A 16,435-nucleotide genomic window follows, 5' to 3' on the forward strand; every position below is an offset into this window, starting at 1 on the left:
TCTATATATATATATATCTATATATATATATCTATATATCTATATATATCTATATATCTATATATATCTATATATCTATATATCTATATATATATATATCTATATATATATATATATCTATATATATATATATATATCTAGATCTAGATCTAGATAGATCTAGAGATAGAGATATATATATATATATATATATATATATATATATATATATATATATATATATATATATATATATATATATATATATATATATATATATATATATATATATATATATATATATATCTCAAATGCACTAAAAGGTATTTAATGTGACTCGAAATGCGAAATTTATATTCAAATACGTTCGTCTGCTTCGGCGCTCCACACTTTATCGCTTTATCGTCTCTTGTGATAAACCTCTGACATGGCTGCATCCCGAATCGCACACTAATGTGTGTATTATTTAGAAAGCAGCACTAGTTAGCTAGCGAAGCACTGAGCTGTACGTACTACAGAAGTTTCCCAGCGACTCGGTGCGGCTCCGTCCCAAATCGCGCACTCCTGAAACTAAGGAGCCATAACACGCAGTGTATATTTGAGAAAAGAGGAAACACTGAACGCCATGTTAAGTTGTGTTTTTGAAATTCTGTTTTTATTCATGCGCAAATCCACAATTAGCATTAAAACAGGTGGATGGAAACACTTTTATGCAGCGCTTTTGCTCATTGTTACAAAAAGATGTGAGTAAACTAACAGCCCTGAGAGCGCCCCTCTACAGGAAGAGTTCCTTCACTTCACTTCATTACACTCTTTATTACAATGTACAGAAACAGTAGCGAAGCTTCGTGATTCATTTCTTAATTAATAAAAAATAAACAAAAGACAGAAGGCTGCATTCCCATTTCCTACTCTTCTAAATGTATTATCAAACCTGCGAAATGGCGAAATAAAAACAGTGCACGTTTATATAAAAACATCCTTTCGCGGAGAGAGAAAAAAAAAAAAGAAAAGAATGGAAGCGAAATGCTAAATGACAATCTTTTACGTTTATTTACATTCAGAAAGCCTCGCTGATTCTTTCTGGCTGCCTGCTCAGCAACTCATCTAATAAATTCACTAAATACTAGCAAGAAAACAAATTAAAAGGGAGGCTTTACAGCTCTGCATGTGCCGATGTAATCGACTAACTATCACAGTTTACGATATTATCGTGACGTGGCATTTCACTGCTCTAATTGCTCAGCTGTCGTAGCCAAAAGCAAGCTGTGTAACATAACCGAATAGCTAAATAACACTCGCTATCAAGTTCCGTCAGGTTGGGCTAATTTAGCTAGCTAAATGTAAACATAAATACAACTTGTGGCAATTGACACACAAGTATATGACTGTTTGTGTCAATTTCTTTGCTTTAATAACTAGCTAGCTGACACACAAAAAGTAAAAAAAAAAAAATCCAACAAGCTGGGTAACATAACTGACGAGCAAGTTCTGTCAGGTTGAGCTAGCTAAATGTAACTATAAAAAACTTACGGTGATTGACGCACACAAATATGGTCATAGTAAAATTTTGCTTCAATAACCAGTGAGCCAGCTAATAAAAATGCTACCTAGCACATTATATAAGCTGTCTGTGAGGTTGCATTAGCTTTGGCTAGCTAAGTGTAACTGTTGGAACACTTTCTGTCAACCAACAAATGCAGCTACGACTGTTGATACGAACCGTAAAGGAAAGAGTGTGTAAAACAATCACTCGCTCCTCAGCTCGGATACAAACCGCTCAGCTTTTTTTTCAACCCTAACCCTTAGCTTTTGTAGCAATAAACATGCTGGCTAACACAACTGACTAGCTAGATAACGCTAGCTAGCAAGTTCTGTCAGGTAAATGTGACCGTAAAAATAGATTTTGCACAACAATTGACACACAAATATGACCATCAGCATCAAATCTATGCTTTAATCACTAGCTAGCCAACTAACTAATGCTAGCTAGCAAGTGCTACGAACTTCCTGACAGGATGTGCTATGTTAGATGGCTAAAACATGATTTGTAGTGATTGACACACACAAATATGACTATTGGTGTCAAAACATAGTCAAGGTCAGTATGACGCCTTTGAGCTAGTGATACAGTATGTTAGCTAGCTAATTGTAACCACTGGAATCATTTCCGGCAATAAACAAACACAAATATGACAGTTTATAAGAACCATAAAGGAGATGTTAGCTATCAGAAAGCTATGTAAACAATTCCTCAGTCAGGGAAACGATCCAGTCTGCCATGTTGTCCACATTTAGATGGGTCATTCCTTCAAATTTCCATCTCCATGATAGCTAGCAGTTAGCAAATCCACGTTTTAGCATCTTATCCGGTTTAAAACAGAACGCTGAAAAGCTAACAATGCTGAGACAGAATGCTTCTCATTCTCTCCACTGAACGCGACTGACTTTATCTCCACCCGCGCCAACGTTTTCCTCCCGAACGGAACTCATGACGGTCATTTTTTTAAAAAAGTCTACGATAACCACATCACGATCTATCGCACAACCGATTCTCGGCACATGCCCAGCTAAACTACTATCTCTTAGTGACTCATGCTTGGCGTTATCTCAGATGGACAGATACTAAAAAGACAGATGGAAATAGAAAATAGAGGACCAAAAAAAGAGCCATAGCTCTGTAAGGCATCATATTCAAATTTCAGCATTAAGAGGGGAAACAAACAGGCACAGCCTTACAGACAGATTCGCCATATCATTGTCGAGATTCATGCGCTTAGCATCTGCGGCTAATAGAGCTCAGTATTGGTTCACAGAAATGAAAAAAAGTCTTTTTTTTTTTTTTTTTTAAAAAGCAGAGATTTTGGCTGGGGATGTTTGACCTTATAGCGAGTAGCAACAAATACACTACTGAACACCCTGCGGATGACAATACACCGGTAATGATACAGATATATGATTCCTGAATTGTTCAAAAGTAAGATATGGAGATTAATAAAGGAGTCAGACGAGTACACACCGTACATGTAGGCATAGAAGATAGATATGCTGCTATAGTACAGTATGGTATCATTATTATATTATTATAATTAAACATGACTGAATAATTGTCCATAAATGTTGTAAATTAAAATAATAATACTAAAAAAATTCATCAAATTAAAATGTATAGCAAATGTATTTTTACCAAAAAAAAGTAAAATGTCTGCTTATGAAAGACTGATGTGACCAAAAAAAAAAAAAAATTAAATATGTATATATATATATATTTTAAATCCCTAAGGCATATAAGATACATATGCTGCTATAGTACAGTATGATATTTTACACAAACTGTCTTAATGAAATAACTATGCATTAATGTATAGATTAAAATAAAAATGTATAGGAAATTATGGGGGGGGGGTCATGACCAAAATATAGGAAATTAAAATGCATTTGACCAAATAAATAAATAAATAAATAAAATACAGAAAGATATAGTGCAAAATAAACACACAACCGCTTATGTAAGATGGATATGATTATTGTGATGGGGGGAAAAAAAATGCAGTATATAATTTTTTTTTTTTTTTTGAAATCCCTAAGACATATAAGTCATCATCATTACCACTCTTGTTTCTTTTAAGTCCCTGACTCTGATTTCTGGGTGAATTCTGGATTATTCATAAATATGATGAGATGACGAGACGTAATAAAACAAATAACGCCATTTCTGATTTGTAACGTTCCTTATGAACAAATGAACCTGTGTGTGTGTGTGTGTGTGTGTGTGTGTGTGTGTGTGTGTTTAATTTCACTATTACACTCTGTATCAGCATGCTAATATAATGTTACTGTAACATCAGCCATTTTGGGGGAGAAAAAAAAAAAAAACCCAAACCATTACAACATTACATTTTGTAGTTTAGTTAGTACGGCGTATTAGTATGAAAGTATTACAACACGTTTTGCATTATTGAGGGTTTAACAGGGGGTTGATGGGGATCGATGGGAAACGTTACAGGAGCAGATGTTGGAAAGCACACACAGGCTAGAACGGGAAGAATAAATGTCACGCGTTTGTCCTGTAAACACTGATCTGGAATGTTTTCTATTCGTCGTGTCTTTTCTGAAGGCCTGGAAAGACGAATCTGACCAAATTTCACACCGCAATAATTCAATTCGGCTCTGTGTGTTGTACCGACCTTCCTCACTCACGCCACAGCTCCGCCCTGACCACGCCCCCTTCGTTAATATTCACATTATCCCCGTTTGGAATTGCGCAACACCTACGTCACACGACTGTCTGGCCACTTGTCGAATGAGCGGAGGAGTGTATTTTAAAATAAACCTAAGTTAATCTACTTCACGCAACATGTTCACAGTCGTATCGCCAAGGAGACGATGATTTCTTCACACAAGCGTAACATTTCAGCATCACCTGCGTTTAATTCGGGACTTTGGCTTAGAACAAGTTAGTTAATTAACTACATACTGTAAATTTTGTAGTGCGTTATGTTTTAGAGAAGCAAAATAAAGATTGTGAATTTAATTTTTCTTTATTGTTATACACTTGTTTTTTTTTCCGTTTGTTTGTTTGTTTGTTTTTTCCTTGTTTTCTAGTCACGGTTCCAGTTTTCCTGAGGTAACGACTTCCTTATTTCTCTTCGGTTTGTCACAAATCATGTATTTCGTGTACTTTTCGGCCCTGATTTACTAATACCGCAAAAAACGCGTACTAAATTGTGCGTGCGATCGGGTCAATTAGCCACGACGTGTTCAAGATGTTCAGAGTTGTAGTATTTCAACTAAGCCTTAAGTAGCGTTAAAGTCAAGTAGACTGTTTCACAATGGTTGAATACTGGTGCAAAAGCTGTACAGTATATTGCATGTGTGTGTTGTAAAGTAAAGTTATGCCTGTGCTCAAACACACAGAGAAGAAACACACCAAATTACATATTCATTAAGGCAGACATGGAATTTTTTTTTCTCATATCACAGATGCGATCCTTCTCCATTAATCAGCGCAATCTTTTCATTTCTGGTGTTATGAAGCGTCCATGCGAATCTTTCATAAATCAAGATTTTAGTGTGTATCTGATGTCCGTGGTGAGACTAACCACTAGACACGTTTCCTCCTTGGAGATATGTGACCGGTGCTACGTAGCAGAAAGGGGGCGGAGCCATTAGAAGTCACTTCAGATTGATGCCCAATACGCTGAAGTTGCAATCTGTGAGTTGATAGCTTGGGCGGCCATTTTGTGTCGTAAGATGAGAGGTTGTTCTGGAGTTCAGTGATGTCACTGTTGGATTTGGGGAGAAAAGTCTATCCAGGCCTTTAGACTAATATGTCTGTGTGTGTGTGTGTGTATGTAATTGTATGAGCGTATGTGTGCTTTAAAAACTGTTAACGTTATCGGCAGTGATGAAATATTTTTCGGTCCCCGTATGTCTTTTTTTATTTTATTTATTTTTTAAAATTAAACTTGCTAGTCAGAGAATAAATGATCTTTGTTTACTTATGAATGAAAGCCAGTGCTAGGACAGGTTGATCTCTCCAGCTCAGTCTCTCTCGTGATACGGCAGAGTCGTCCGGTCGTGTCTCAGTTCCCCCCGAAGACGCCAGTGATGGAGGTGGAGAGGTTGCCGCTGCGTGGAGGCTCCATGCCGGGGTTGGTTGGGGACGGGATCCCTGAGCTCTCGTGCTCTCCGTGCGGGTACGGTTGCGTGTCTCTGCGGCCGCTGTACTGCCCGATGAACGAGCCGTCCTCGTTGAACTGGATGTCCACGCTGTCTCCGTATTCCACCAGACTGTCATCACTCGCGCGTTTCAGATCGGGACACAGCGAGCGCTGGCTGAAAGAACGCTTCTCGTCATTGTCGCTGCTGAATAATCGAATACACGCAAATCAGATCAGGACAATAAGCAGATTAGATGACGTCAGTTCTCCTCATTCGAACAGACAGACGCTGTTGATCTCGCTATCGATCACAGTTTGTAGATTAGAACAGTCTGCTCTTCCTCGTTTGGAACATTAATTATTACTATTCAGGAGATTACAGGCGTGTCATAACAAATAAACCCATTATATGAGGCAAATGCTGACGTATTTTGGTCGATGTAACAAAAAAAAAGTGGTATGATAAATAAATAACTCAAGTCAATAACTATCATGAGATCACATTTAAGAAGAATTTGTTTGCTTTCGAACTAATTTATCCTTTAATCAACAAAATTAACACTGGCATTATCAAATGCAGATAATAAAACACATACTAGAACTGGAAAATAAATTAAGCATATATTAAAGCCACAAATAAGACAGCTAGGAATAAGCTCTCAGGGTCCTCATTATTATTTTGATGCAACTAACAACCTGAGATTCATGGCTAGGGTGTCTAGGGCAGCCCATAGAACTGTCTGATAAAAAGTTGTGAAATTTGGCACACTGATTGGGGAGGGTCTAAAGAACATTCTGACCAAATTTGGGTCAAGTGCTGCCAACAGGTCCAAACTGGGTCAAATTTCTGCCTAATTTGGAAGTATGTCTATGGTCATAACTTTTGAACCGTGTGTCCAAAATATATGTATTTTTAATTTCATCTGAGTGCCATTTCTGCTCCTCCTCCTCCTCCTCCAAATTTTGTGCAGGCCTCAGCAAACATCATCTTGGATCACATCATCTTGAGACCTGTCTAAACGTGCACAAAGTGGGTAAAAAGAAAGGCCCAGACTGGTGAGAAAAACCCTAAATGTCTTTTCTGAGATGTTTTTTTAAATTTCAAGAAGGAAAAAAGGATTTCAGGTCAGAGCAGTAGCAATCATGACCACAGGTCAATGTAACAAAAGACAACTACACAGGGCATAGCAGTAGTGGCAGCTGTAGCAGCAATGCCACCCTGCTGCCCATTTGTTCATCTAGATCAGGGTTCAGGAACCTATGGCTCTTTCAGTGCTTGCCTATGCCTCAACGGCAGGGAAAAAAATAAATAAAAACAATCACGAATCTCTACAGCGAGTGTGTCGATTCAATGAAAACTGTACATATGACATATTTAAAAATATTACAGAATTCATAATCAATGCCCGTTTGTCATGTATACACCAAACAATCGCGATGAGGGACAACAAGCTCAAATTTCACTGGACAATGTGGAGCAGGGCGGTAATTTCCCGGTCCAATTCAGTTTTTTAACAAAGGTGAAATGGCTAAAAGAAAAAAAGATGATGAGTATCGTCCTTTCCAGTAAGAATGGACAGACAAATTTCCATTTTTGGGAGTTGCATTAATGGTAAGTAGTGTTCAATTTACTCTTACTTACGTATTGCATCTTGTATTGAACTAAACGAAGTCCAAGTGCCACCTACAGGCCTATTAGGTGAAGTGCAGGCTATTAGGTCACGCAAAATGTGATCTTTGTTGTGGGCCTTTATTACATTTCCACTTTTTATAATTATGCAATAGTAGTAAAGATAACTAATAATAATAATAAACCATATGTAAAAACATAAAAAATATATGTTTTTTTCTCTGGCTATCTAAAGAAAAAATCATAAGTTAAATAAATAAATCAATTTTATGCCAGGAAAGAAGACTCCCGACCTCTGATCTAGACCTTTCCTCCCACAGGCAGAGAATTCCATCACTGACCGAGGTCAAAACATACACATCATGAGTGAAAATACAAATCACTCGTAAATGCCTTTGCCTAAAGCTATGGCTCTGCTTTCCTGTGATTGCGTAGGCAACAACTGTAGCGTGTCTGTGAGTGTGCGGCTCACTGGGTCTGGGTGCTTGGCCCCCGGAAAATGCTGCTTGCATTTGTTGTAGTTTTTTTTATTATTATTATTATTATTATTATTATTATTATTATTATTATTATTATTATTATTATTATTATTATTATTAATTTTATTCATTATTTTATTTTGGAGACATGGTGGCTTAGTGGTTAGCACGTTAGCCTCACACTTCCAGGGTTGAGGGTTTGATTCCTGCCGTGGCCCTGTGTGTGCGGAGATCGCATGTTCTCTCCGTGCTGCTGGGGTTTCCTCCGGGTACTACGGTTTCCTCCCCCAGTTTAAAGACATGCACGGTAGGCTGTTTGGCATTTCTAAACTGTCCGTAGTGTATGAATGTGTGTGTGATTGTGCCCTGAGATGAACTGGCACCCCGTCCAGGGGGTACCCCGCCTTGTACCCCATGCCCCCTGGGATATGTTCCAGGTTTCCCGTGACCCAGTAAGGAAAATGTATTATTATTATTATTATTATTATTATTATTATTATTATTATTATTATCAAACGTATGTACTTACCTCTCAAGGGATCTGCATTGTGTCAGCATTTGGGAGAATAAAAATATCATCAGGCAAAATCTCAGTGTTAATGTTAAACACTTGAACACTTCAAGAATGTGTTCTTTAACAGTGAGACAGTTTAGCTGTGTACTGCATGTAATAAATCTGCTCACTGAATCCTTTTTAAACGGTGGCAGTGCTGTATGTATCATTATTAACACCAGAATGGTTGCCGTCTCTTAATGACTAAACCCTGGTATTGACTCACTTCTCTACTTGTCGTAAATCAGAACGGTACCGCTCTCGGCCAATCAGAAAACACAGTTTGTTGATGGAGTGTTGTTTATGAAAAACTGATGGAATAACACAGATGTTGTTCGTCCTCTGGAAGTAAAGCGGTACCTGTACTCTCCAAACGCGTCATCCTTCATGGGTTTCGCATCAGAGTCGATCTGTCCTTCCTCTTTATCCTTCACTGTAATAAAAACGAATAAAGATCAAGATTTAAAGAGTGATTGTTTGAGAAATCATAGAACGAAACTAAGTAAATAATTAGAGTAGAAAAGAACAATTTGAAAATGAATACATTACAGTAAACTACCAAGAAAAACAAACAAACAAACAAAAAAACAGTATACAGAATACAACACCGAGGACTGTGCTGTTACAGGAAAATAATCAACGACAGGCTAGTGTGATGTTTCCCAAAGTGGAGCTTCTGGTACCATGGAAAATGTCATTATCTTAAGTGTTTTATTCGTTTTATACCACAACGATTTGCCAATGATTACATTTTTTAAAATGAAAAAACCTCACATCATATCATTTACACTTTCATAGTTACATTTAATGCTGTGGAACATCCGCAAAACAAAGTTAGCTCGGTTATCACTTACGTTATAGCAGCTATAAACGGCCGTTCCCTCACCAGCCTCTCTTTTCCCCAATCGCAAAAGCTCAAAATCCTGGAGGGACTGTAAATTAAAATAAGCCTCTGTGTGTGTGTGTGTGTGTGTGTTACCTGAATATTTTCCTCCTTTGCTCTTTTTGACGAAGCAGAGGATGAGCAGGAGGAGCAGCAGCAGCACCACGGCGCTGATGAGGCCGATGAACCAGCCCTGAGTGGCGAAGCCGTTCTTCACTCCTGTTACCTCTGAGCCACAGAAATAATACCACACAGTGATGAGGAACAGGTAAAGAGGTGCAAACGAGGAAGTTTAGAAAGTATGAAAAGGCATTTTTATTATTTTCGCTTGAATCCTGAGTGGCCCTGAGGTCTAAACAGGACAGGAGAGTTACGTATGTACCTGGTCCTGTAGTCTTCATATCAAATGTCCAGTATGTGAGGTTGTTGTGGCGAATTTCCAGGCGGTATTTTGTTCCTGCTTTCAGTCCCTGCAGCTGATAAAAGGCCTGCGTCAAATTCACCTGCTCTGATTCCTCCCACTGATCTAAAACACACACACACAAAACATTTTTACACACTCCGATATCCTGGACTAACTGGGAACAGGACCGTTTCTTGCTCTATAAGTAGTTGCATAAAGTCTCCAGACCACCAGGGGGCAACCATGATTTTGAAAGTAGCTATGCTAAAGATCACACATACAGTAGGGTCCAAAAGTCTGAGATCACTAGTGAAAATGCTTCTGTTTGGCATTCTTATTCAGTAATTTCACACAAGTTTTCATTACAAATGATATTATCAGCAACAACTTGAATCTTTGAAATATTTACATGAATGTCAGAGTTTTGTAGTATTCGGTACATCCCTTTTTTTTTTTTTTTGCTTTAATGACAGTGTGCACGCGAGCTGGCATGGACTCCACAAGTTTGTGTAAAACCTTATGATCCATTTTCAAAATTCGAAAACTTTTTTTTATTTTTTTATTTCCAGTTTTAAATGAAAAAATATAAAACCTCAGATTTTCAATGAGGTCTCAGACGTTTAAACCCGACTGTATGTAGCAGGCGGTCGCAGAGGGGAGGGTCCCACTGTATCCTGGGAAAAAAAAAAGAACTAAAAGTAGAGTAGGTAACCAGCATCAGAAGATCAAGAAGAAGTGGAGATCATGAAGCTATCACGATGCACTTTTCTGAAAAATCACAGTATCTTTTTCAGAATTTTTTATATTTGTATGTATGTATTTTTTTAAACGTAATAATAATAATAATAATAATAATAATGATGATGATGATGATGATGATGACTTTTAACAATGGACAATGTTGCAAGGCAGCTTCACAAAAATATAATAATAATAATAATAATAATAATAATAATAATAATGATTATTATTAGTATTGATTAATTAATTAATTAATTAATTAATTAATTAATATAGCACTTTTTAAACAAAGTTTACAAAGTACTTTATAGACAGTGAAGACTTGATATTTTTTTTAAATCACACAAAAAAATAAAAAATACATAAAACAATATAAACAAAAAAGAAGAAGAATAAAATTAAGTAAAATCTGGACAATAAAGAGCAATAGACATCAATTAAAAATGGATTAAAAGCTAAAGAGAACAGCTAAGCCTTTATTCTCCTCTTCAGTGTGTTCATGGATAAACTGCAAAAAAACCAAAAAAACAAAAAAACAACTACACCGGTAGCAGCTGATTTAAAGTCAAAATTCAATCCTAAATAACATACCTACATAATTTCTATATCATTTGTGCAGTTATAGAGTGAAATGACGTATCCTGAATGTTGTCCTTCTCGCTAAGAAAACTGATTTCATGGCTGAAGTTCGGAAAAATGAAGTCATACGGTATTGAGTTAAAGCTCTACAAGCTTAGAAATGTAAAAACCGTACAGCGTTGTCATCAAAAGTGAACAATTCTAAACACAGTTACGCTGATTTGATCATTCCAGGTTTAGTAGAAAGACTAACTCAGAACTCTAAACTCTCTCATAACTCTCTTTCTTTAGTAATCCCCTTCTGCTCTATCCTCATTTCCCCCGATCCCTCGCTCACCCCCGTTCCTCAGGTAGTGAACTGTAAAGCCGGTGTTTCGGTGCCGTTCTCCTGGAACCCAGCTCAGATTCACAGACGTTTCTCCAACGGTCGCGTTGACAGAAGTTGGTGGAACTGGGGGGGGGGGGGACAAAAATAGAAAAAAATAATGCAGATCAAAAAGATTGATGTCTCTCTGTGTTTGTGAAGGTAAACACACAAAAACACCAAGCTCACAGATAGTGGAGACAAACTCTTGAATTTAATTCATAAAAAAACAAGTTCATCCTACGGTGAAAAAATAAAGGATTTATAAGATGGAATTGAATTGAAACTACGTTATGGGAAATTATTTAGCTAATTGCTAAAATTTGCTACGACCCAACACTTTCTGATATGCATCAGATCCTCCTCCTGTTCATCCCAGGCTTTCAGAAGTTTATTTCAGGATGCTGTTCAGAAATTTACCTGAGTATTGTGTCCAAGCCTCACCCTTGCTTCAGTGATACTGTTCTGCTGCTCAGCCCAGAACTCAGGTTCTCTCACTTGGTACAAATACTCGATTCCGCACCCAGGACCGATTCTGGGTGCATTTTGAGGCGCGACTAATGATCCTATTTTATTTTGCGTCCACAATTGCGATTGCGCAATTCCATGCATCACTTTCGGGCACACAGGTTTGCGAAATGGCAGGCACCCCTTTTAGGTTCATCCATTTGCTTATGTTTTTTTAAAAATATATATTTCCGCATAAGTGGTGCCAGAAGACAGAGTACTTTTAGTCTTGCAGTGTGTTTTTCACAAAGCATTCGCTCCACAAATGTGGGCTAATTACAGCACTCCAGTCTAGAGGTCGACCAATTGATCGGTTTTGCTGGAACTATCGATTATCGGCAAAAAACCACACGGATAGGTTTTCCCGGTTGCATCTGTCGGGGGAGCGGCTGAGAAGGGTTCGCTGGCGTTACACAGTACGAGAGCGGCCTCTAGAGGCGAAATAAAAACTATCACTGACAAATTTTGTTGTGTTATTTGAATAATTTATTATTTATTATTATTATTTATAATTAATATTTATTTATTATTATTAAAAGTATAGTACATTCTCATGGTACAGTCAGAACTGTTTATATTTGTAATAAAGTTCAGCAATATTTTACTTTGAGTGTTACTGCCCAACTTAGTTATCGGTATCTGTAAAATCCAGTACCGGTCAGCAGTTACTCCAGTCCCATGAACGTCTGGTTTTATATACACTACCGGTAAGAGTTTAGACGCACTCATTCTTTATTTTTATTTTCTTTCCACATTTTAGAATAATAATAAAGTCATCAAAACTCTGGAGGAACACAAATAGAACTATGGGAATTATGTTGTGATAAAAAATCCAAAATAAATCAAAATAATTGACTATTTTAGCATCTTCAAAGTCGACGCCCTTTTCGCCTAGAATTTCCAGAAATGTATTCTCGGTGTTTTCTCGAGCGATTTCTTGAGGAATTTCCCCGAGATGCTTTTTAAACAGGATTAAAGGAGTTCCCACCGACGCCGGACTCTAATCGGCTGCTTTTCGGAAATATTTCTCTCCGAGTTGTCCGTTTAAACAAATATATTTTTGTAAATAAAATGTTAGTTTTCTAATGAAAGAAACGAACACGTCGGCACGATCATATTTTTGTCTACGGCACCGATTTCACACGTTTAATCACACACCTTCAGATCGAGAGCTTTTTAAGATCGTGAGAACCATTTCAGTCGAGTGTCCACAAACTTTTGACCGGCAGAGTATCATTAACTTACAACTCTTTCCCTGGCATCGCAGAAGTACAATCAGGAATGAATGTGACAAGCTGAACCAATCACATTACTCGGCACTCGACCGGTCACCTTCCACACATGGACTGTACCATGTTTAGTTAAAGAGACCGATCACAGGCTCAACAGCTTTCACATTTCACAAAAGTTGCTCGAGTGGATAATTGGAACGTGAACAGAAGAGAAAGCGTGACTTTACCTCCGTCGAGTAAGGTGGTGGCATTAACGTGGATGGGTTCTCCTTCTCCAGCAGCAGTAAAAGCTCTCAGGGAGAAAATGTAGTAATTTTTCGAGTCCAGTTTGTCCACTGTGTACTGCGTCACTGTTGGATCAATTGTCGTGCTCTGTATCGTGCTGGAACCGTTCTTCATAGCTAAAGAACATAATATGTATGAATAATAATAATAATAATAATAATAATAATAATAATTCTCATAGAGGCTTCTTGATCTACTTCCTGTTTTCTTGCAGTTACTACTTCTCTGCCCCCCTGACCACACCCCCTGATCTTTATTAAAACTTCTGAACTTGATTCTCATCTCGTCCTTTATATTAGTCTAGTCGCACGCTAATTAAAATGTGACGTACACTCTTGGTGTGTTATGATGTATCCTTTCAGGATCCCGTTAGTTTTGTGAGGTTTTTTCCAGAAGAGCTTCAGCTCGCTCTCCGACGGACTCTCAAATGTCAAGTGTGAAGCCCGGCCTGGAGCTGAAAGCAGGAGAAGAGAAAGAGTTAGGGATTAATGTAGCAGTCTTACAATTCTGACACACACACACACACACACACACACACACACACACACAGGCAATATAAGACACACTTTTAAATCCATTTTACCCACAGAATAGAATATTGAAGGAATAAACTACTATAAAATCTTCTGTGTGCAACGAGACAGTAAAAAGATCAACCCTGCTAAAAACAATACCATTACAAACCATCAGCTAACCATTAAAACCATTTCCATTATTAACAGGCGCTGTTTTCAAAAGAGGATCACATGTTTGCTGGTATGCCAGATATGTCAAAAAAGTCAACAATTTCCATGGGGTGTGCTTATTCTTTTCACATGACTAATGTTTAATACCATTTATTTTAATATAAACATATACAATGAAAATTTGGAAAGAAAACAAGAAATAATTAAGAAATAGTTTCTCTGTAAAACTGTGACATCCTTCAAATCATTCAGTTTTTTTTAAAAGGGAGTTTTCATTTTCACTTCATTATTTTTGAATCCTTAGGTTATTTTCTTTAAATTAAACATCAAAATTTACACAAAAATAACCATTTGAAACCAAGAACAACAACAACAACAACAACAACAACAAAACAGACCCTGACCCTGTTGCTGCAAAGTGTAAACAATTTTAGTCTTCTTTTTTTTTTTTTGTTTCCTGTGGAAGGGTTGCCAGGTCTGTGTAACAAAATCAGCACAAAAAACATCCCAATTTCAAAATCGGAAATACTAAATTTGCATAAAATTGAGAAAAATCTTAAGGAAGTCATCAGAATCTACGCTTGCTCATTTAAACAGGACGTAATGAAATAAGAACCAGCCTCGTTATGGCTTGGTCACGATAACCAGGTGGTCTCTGATGTTATTTTGCTTTGTCTCACCTCCCTCAGCTGTCTCGAAGTGGGTGGGAGGAGACAGAGGCCCCTCTCCCTTGCTGTTGAAGGCTGCGATTGACAGCTCATAATCAGAGTAGAAGTCCAGACCACTCACGGTCGCCTCCTCTTTTCCTTCAACGATGATCACTTGACTTTCGTCCTCACGCTCCGTCACATGCTCCATGTCTCGCACCATCTCTTTCACCGTAGCTAGCGCTCGCTTCTTTTTCCCACTGTCTCCTCTGGAACCCAGCCTCCTCAGGTAGATCTGCGCACACACACAGTTGTAGGTTAAACTATAACATAATCTAATGTACTGTAATGTAATCTAACCAAGTGTATACAGAAGAAAAAAATAGTAGTACGATGTATAATGTTAATAATAATAATGAGAATACAAAATGGCGGGAGTGACCCTTTGCGTTTTCCCCACGCTCACCCAGAATCACAGGTTCGTCTCCTGATGTTTTTTGGGACATTTTTATTTCATAATGATTTGGGGGAAATCTTCATGGTTGTCCAATTAAATGCCTTGCAGAACAATACATGCCCCGCCCCCAGACGTGAGTCACGTTGTGCTGTAGCAGATCTTTAACAGTAAACCTGTGTTTTTCACAATGCTTCTATGCATTGCTGGATTGAGAAAGAATGTTTACAGGACTAAGCAAGAACCGTCTTTTTACATCAACTGGTTAAAAGGATAAAAGGCTCCCGATAATCTCATTCATCTCTTCTCCGTACAGTCATCTTCGTCTAGAATAACGATCATGCCTACGTTATAAACGTACCATGTAGCCAAGAAGATGTCCACGCACAGACTCTCTACTGATCGGATTCCACTTTACCGACGCGGTTGTAGCGTTAACCAGAGTCACTTCTATGTCATCCGGTGCCTCCACGGGGACTAGAAGAGACGCAGAGAGAAAAGACTGACTGCAGCGAGAAGCTTCCTCGATCTGTAGCTGTGATTATAGCTGTGTACCACTCAAAAGTAGGAATCATCCCGGACACTCACTTAGCAAATAAACACTTTGTTTTTGTAATTAATAATTAACAGGAACGTATGTTATAGCAGCTATAAACAGTCACTCCCTCAACATGCTCCCTCAATGCCCTTAAGTTAATGACGAAACAAAAAAATGGTAGCAAAAAACCTCTGACAGTTACAGAGATGCTGCAGACGCGTTCCAAAAACTGTTAAATAAACATCACACCATGTTACAGAATCTATCTTCCACTTAGTAATTTCACGTAAGAGTGAATAAGTGAAGCGTACTGTCTTCTCCCGAGTAGCCGATGGCAGCCTCTGGACTCGGTCCTTCGCCGATGCTATTCACCGCCTGCACTTTGATCTCAAAGGGCACGAAGGTATCTGTATTGTTGACTATAAACGGAGGGTGAGAAACAGTCGCAGACTGCCAAGGCTTCTCAGGGCCAGTTGCATCACGCCATGACACTTTATACCCAAAATCTTTGCCGTTAAAGTGCCTGGGCTCCAGCTCCTAATGAGAAAGAGAGAGAGAGATTTTATAGAACGGAAAGGCTTGTCCTTCTGTCCGTCTGTCTGTAAAATACATGAAAACATATTGTGAAAATATACCGTCATGTAGACCCCATGGAAATTCTTTTTTTGACATATTTGGACAAGCAAACATGTGATCGTCTTTAGAAACAGCGCCTATTAATAAAGTTGATACACTTGAGGAATAGTTTTTCAATCATTTATTCAACAGAAATATCAATAGACGTGATATTCTTCTGTGGAATAAGTAAGTAC

The 16,435-nt window shown here is 37.9% G+C and overlaps 1 protein-coding gene across 2 annotated transcripts in view; it reads right to left on the minus strand.

Moving 5' to 3' along the window:
* Positions 1 to 607: 607 nt before the first annotated feature.
* The window catches only part of l1camb (L1 cell adhesion molecule, paralog b), a 61,067-nt gene continuing 45,239 nt past the window's right edge, over positions 608 to 16,435 (minus strand). The window contains exons 18-28 of one of the 2 annotated variants that reach the window (XM_017486751.3): positions 15,935 to 16,160; positions 15,447 to 15,562; positions 14,665 to 14,926; positions 13,630 to 13,752; positions 13,241 to 13,414; positions 11,248 to 11,361; positions 9,570 to 9,713; positions 9,284 to 9,415; positions 8,665 to 8,737; positions 8,281 to 8,292; positions 608 to 5,847 (exon numbers count right to left, since the gene is read on the minus strand). In XM_017486751.3, coding sequence (XP_017342240.1) covers positions 5,565 to 5,847; positions 8,281 to 8,292; positions 8,665 to 8,737; positions 9,284 to 9,415; positions 9,570 to 9,713; positions 11,248 to 11,361; positions 13,241 to 13,414; positions 13,630 to 13,752; positions 14,665 to 14,926; positions 15,447 to 15,562; positions 15,935 to 16,160 — 1,659 coding nt within the window. In that variant the 3' untranslated portion in view covers positions 608 to 5,564. The remainder of the gene's footprint in view (positions 5,848 to 8,280; positions 8,293 to 8,664; positions 8,738 to 9,283; positions 9,416 to 9,569; positions 9,714 to 11,247; positions 11,362 to 13,240; positions 13,415 to 13,629; positions 13,753 to 14,664; positions 14,927 to 15,446; positions 15,563 to 15,934; positions 16,161 to 16,435) is intronic. The other variant, XM_053686332.1, reaches the window with a different exon arrangement.

This window comes from Ictalurus punctatus, chromosome 15 (genome assembly GCF_001660625.3).
Source record: "Ictalurus punctatus breed USDA103 chromosome 15, Coco_2.0, whole genome shotgun sequence".
In the NCBI taxonomy this organism is placed as follows: Eukaryota; Metazoa; Chordata; class Actinopteri; order Siluriformes; family Ictaluridae; genus Ictalurus; species Ictalurus punctatus.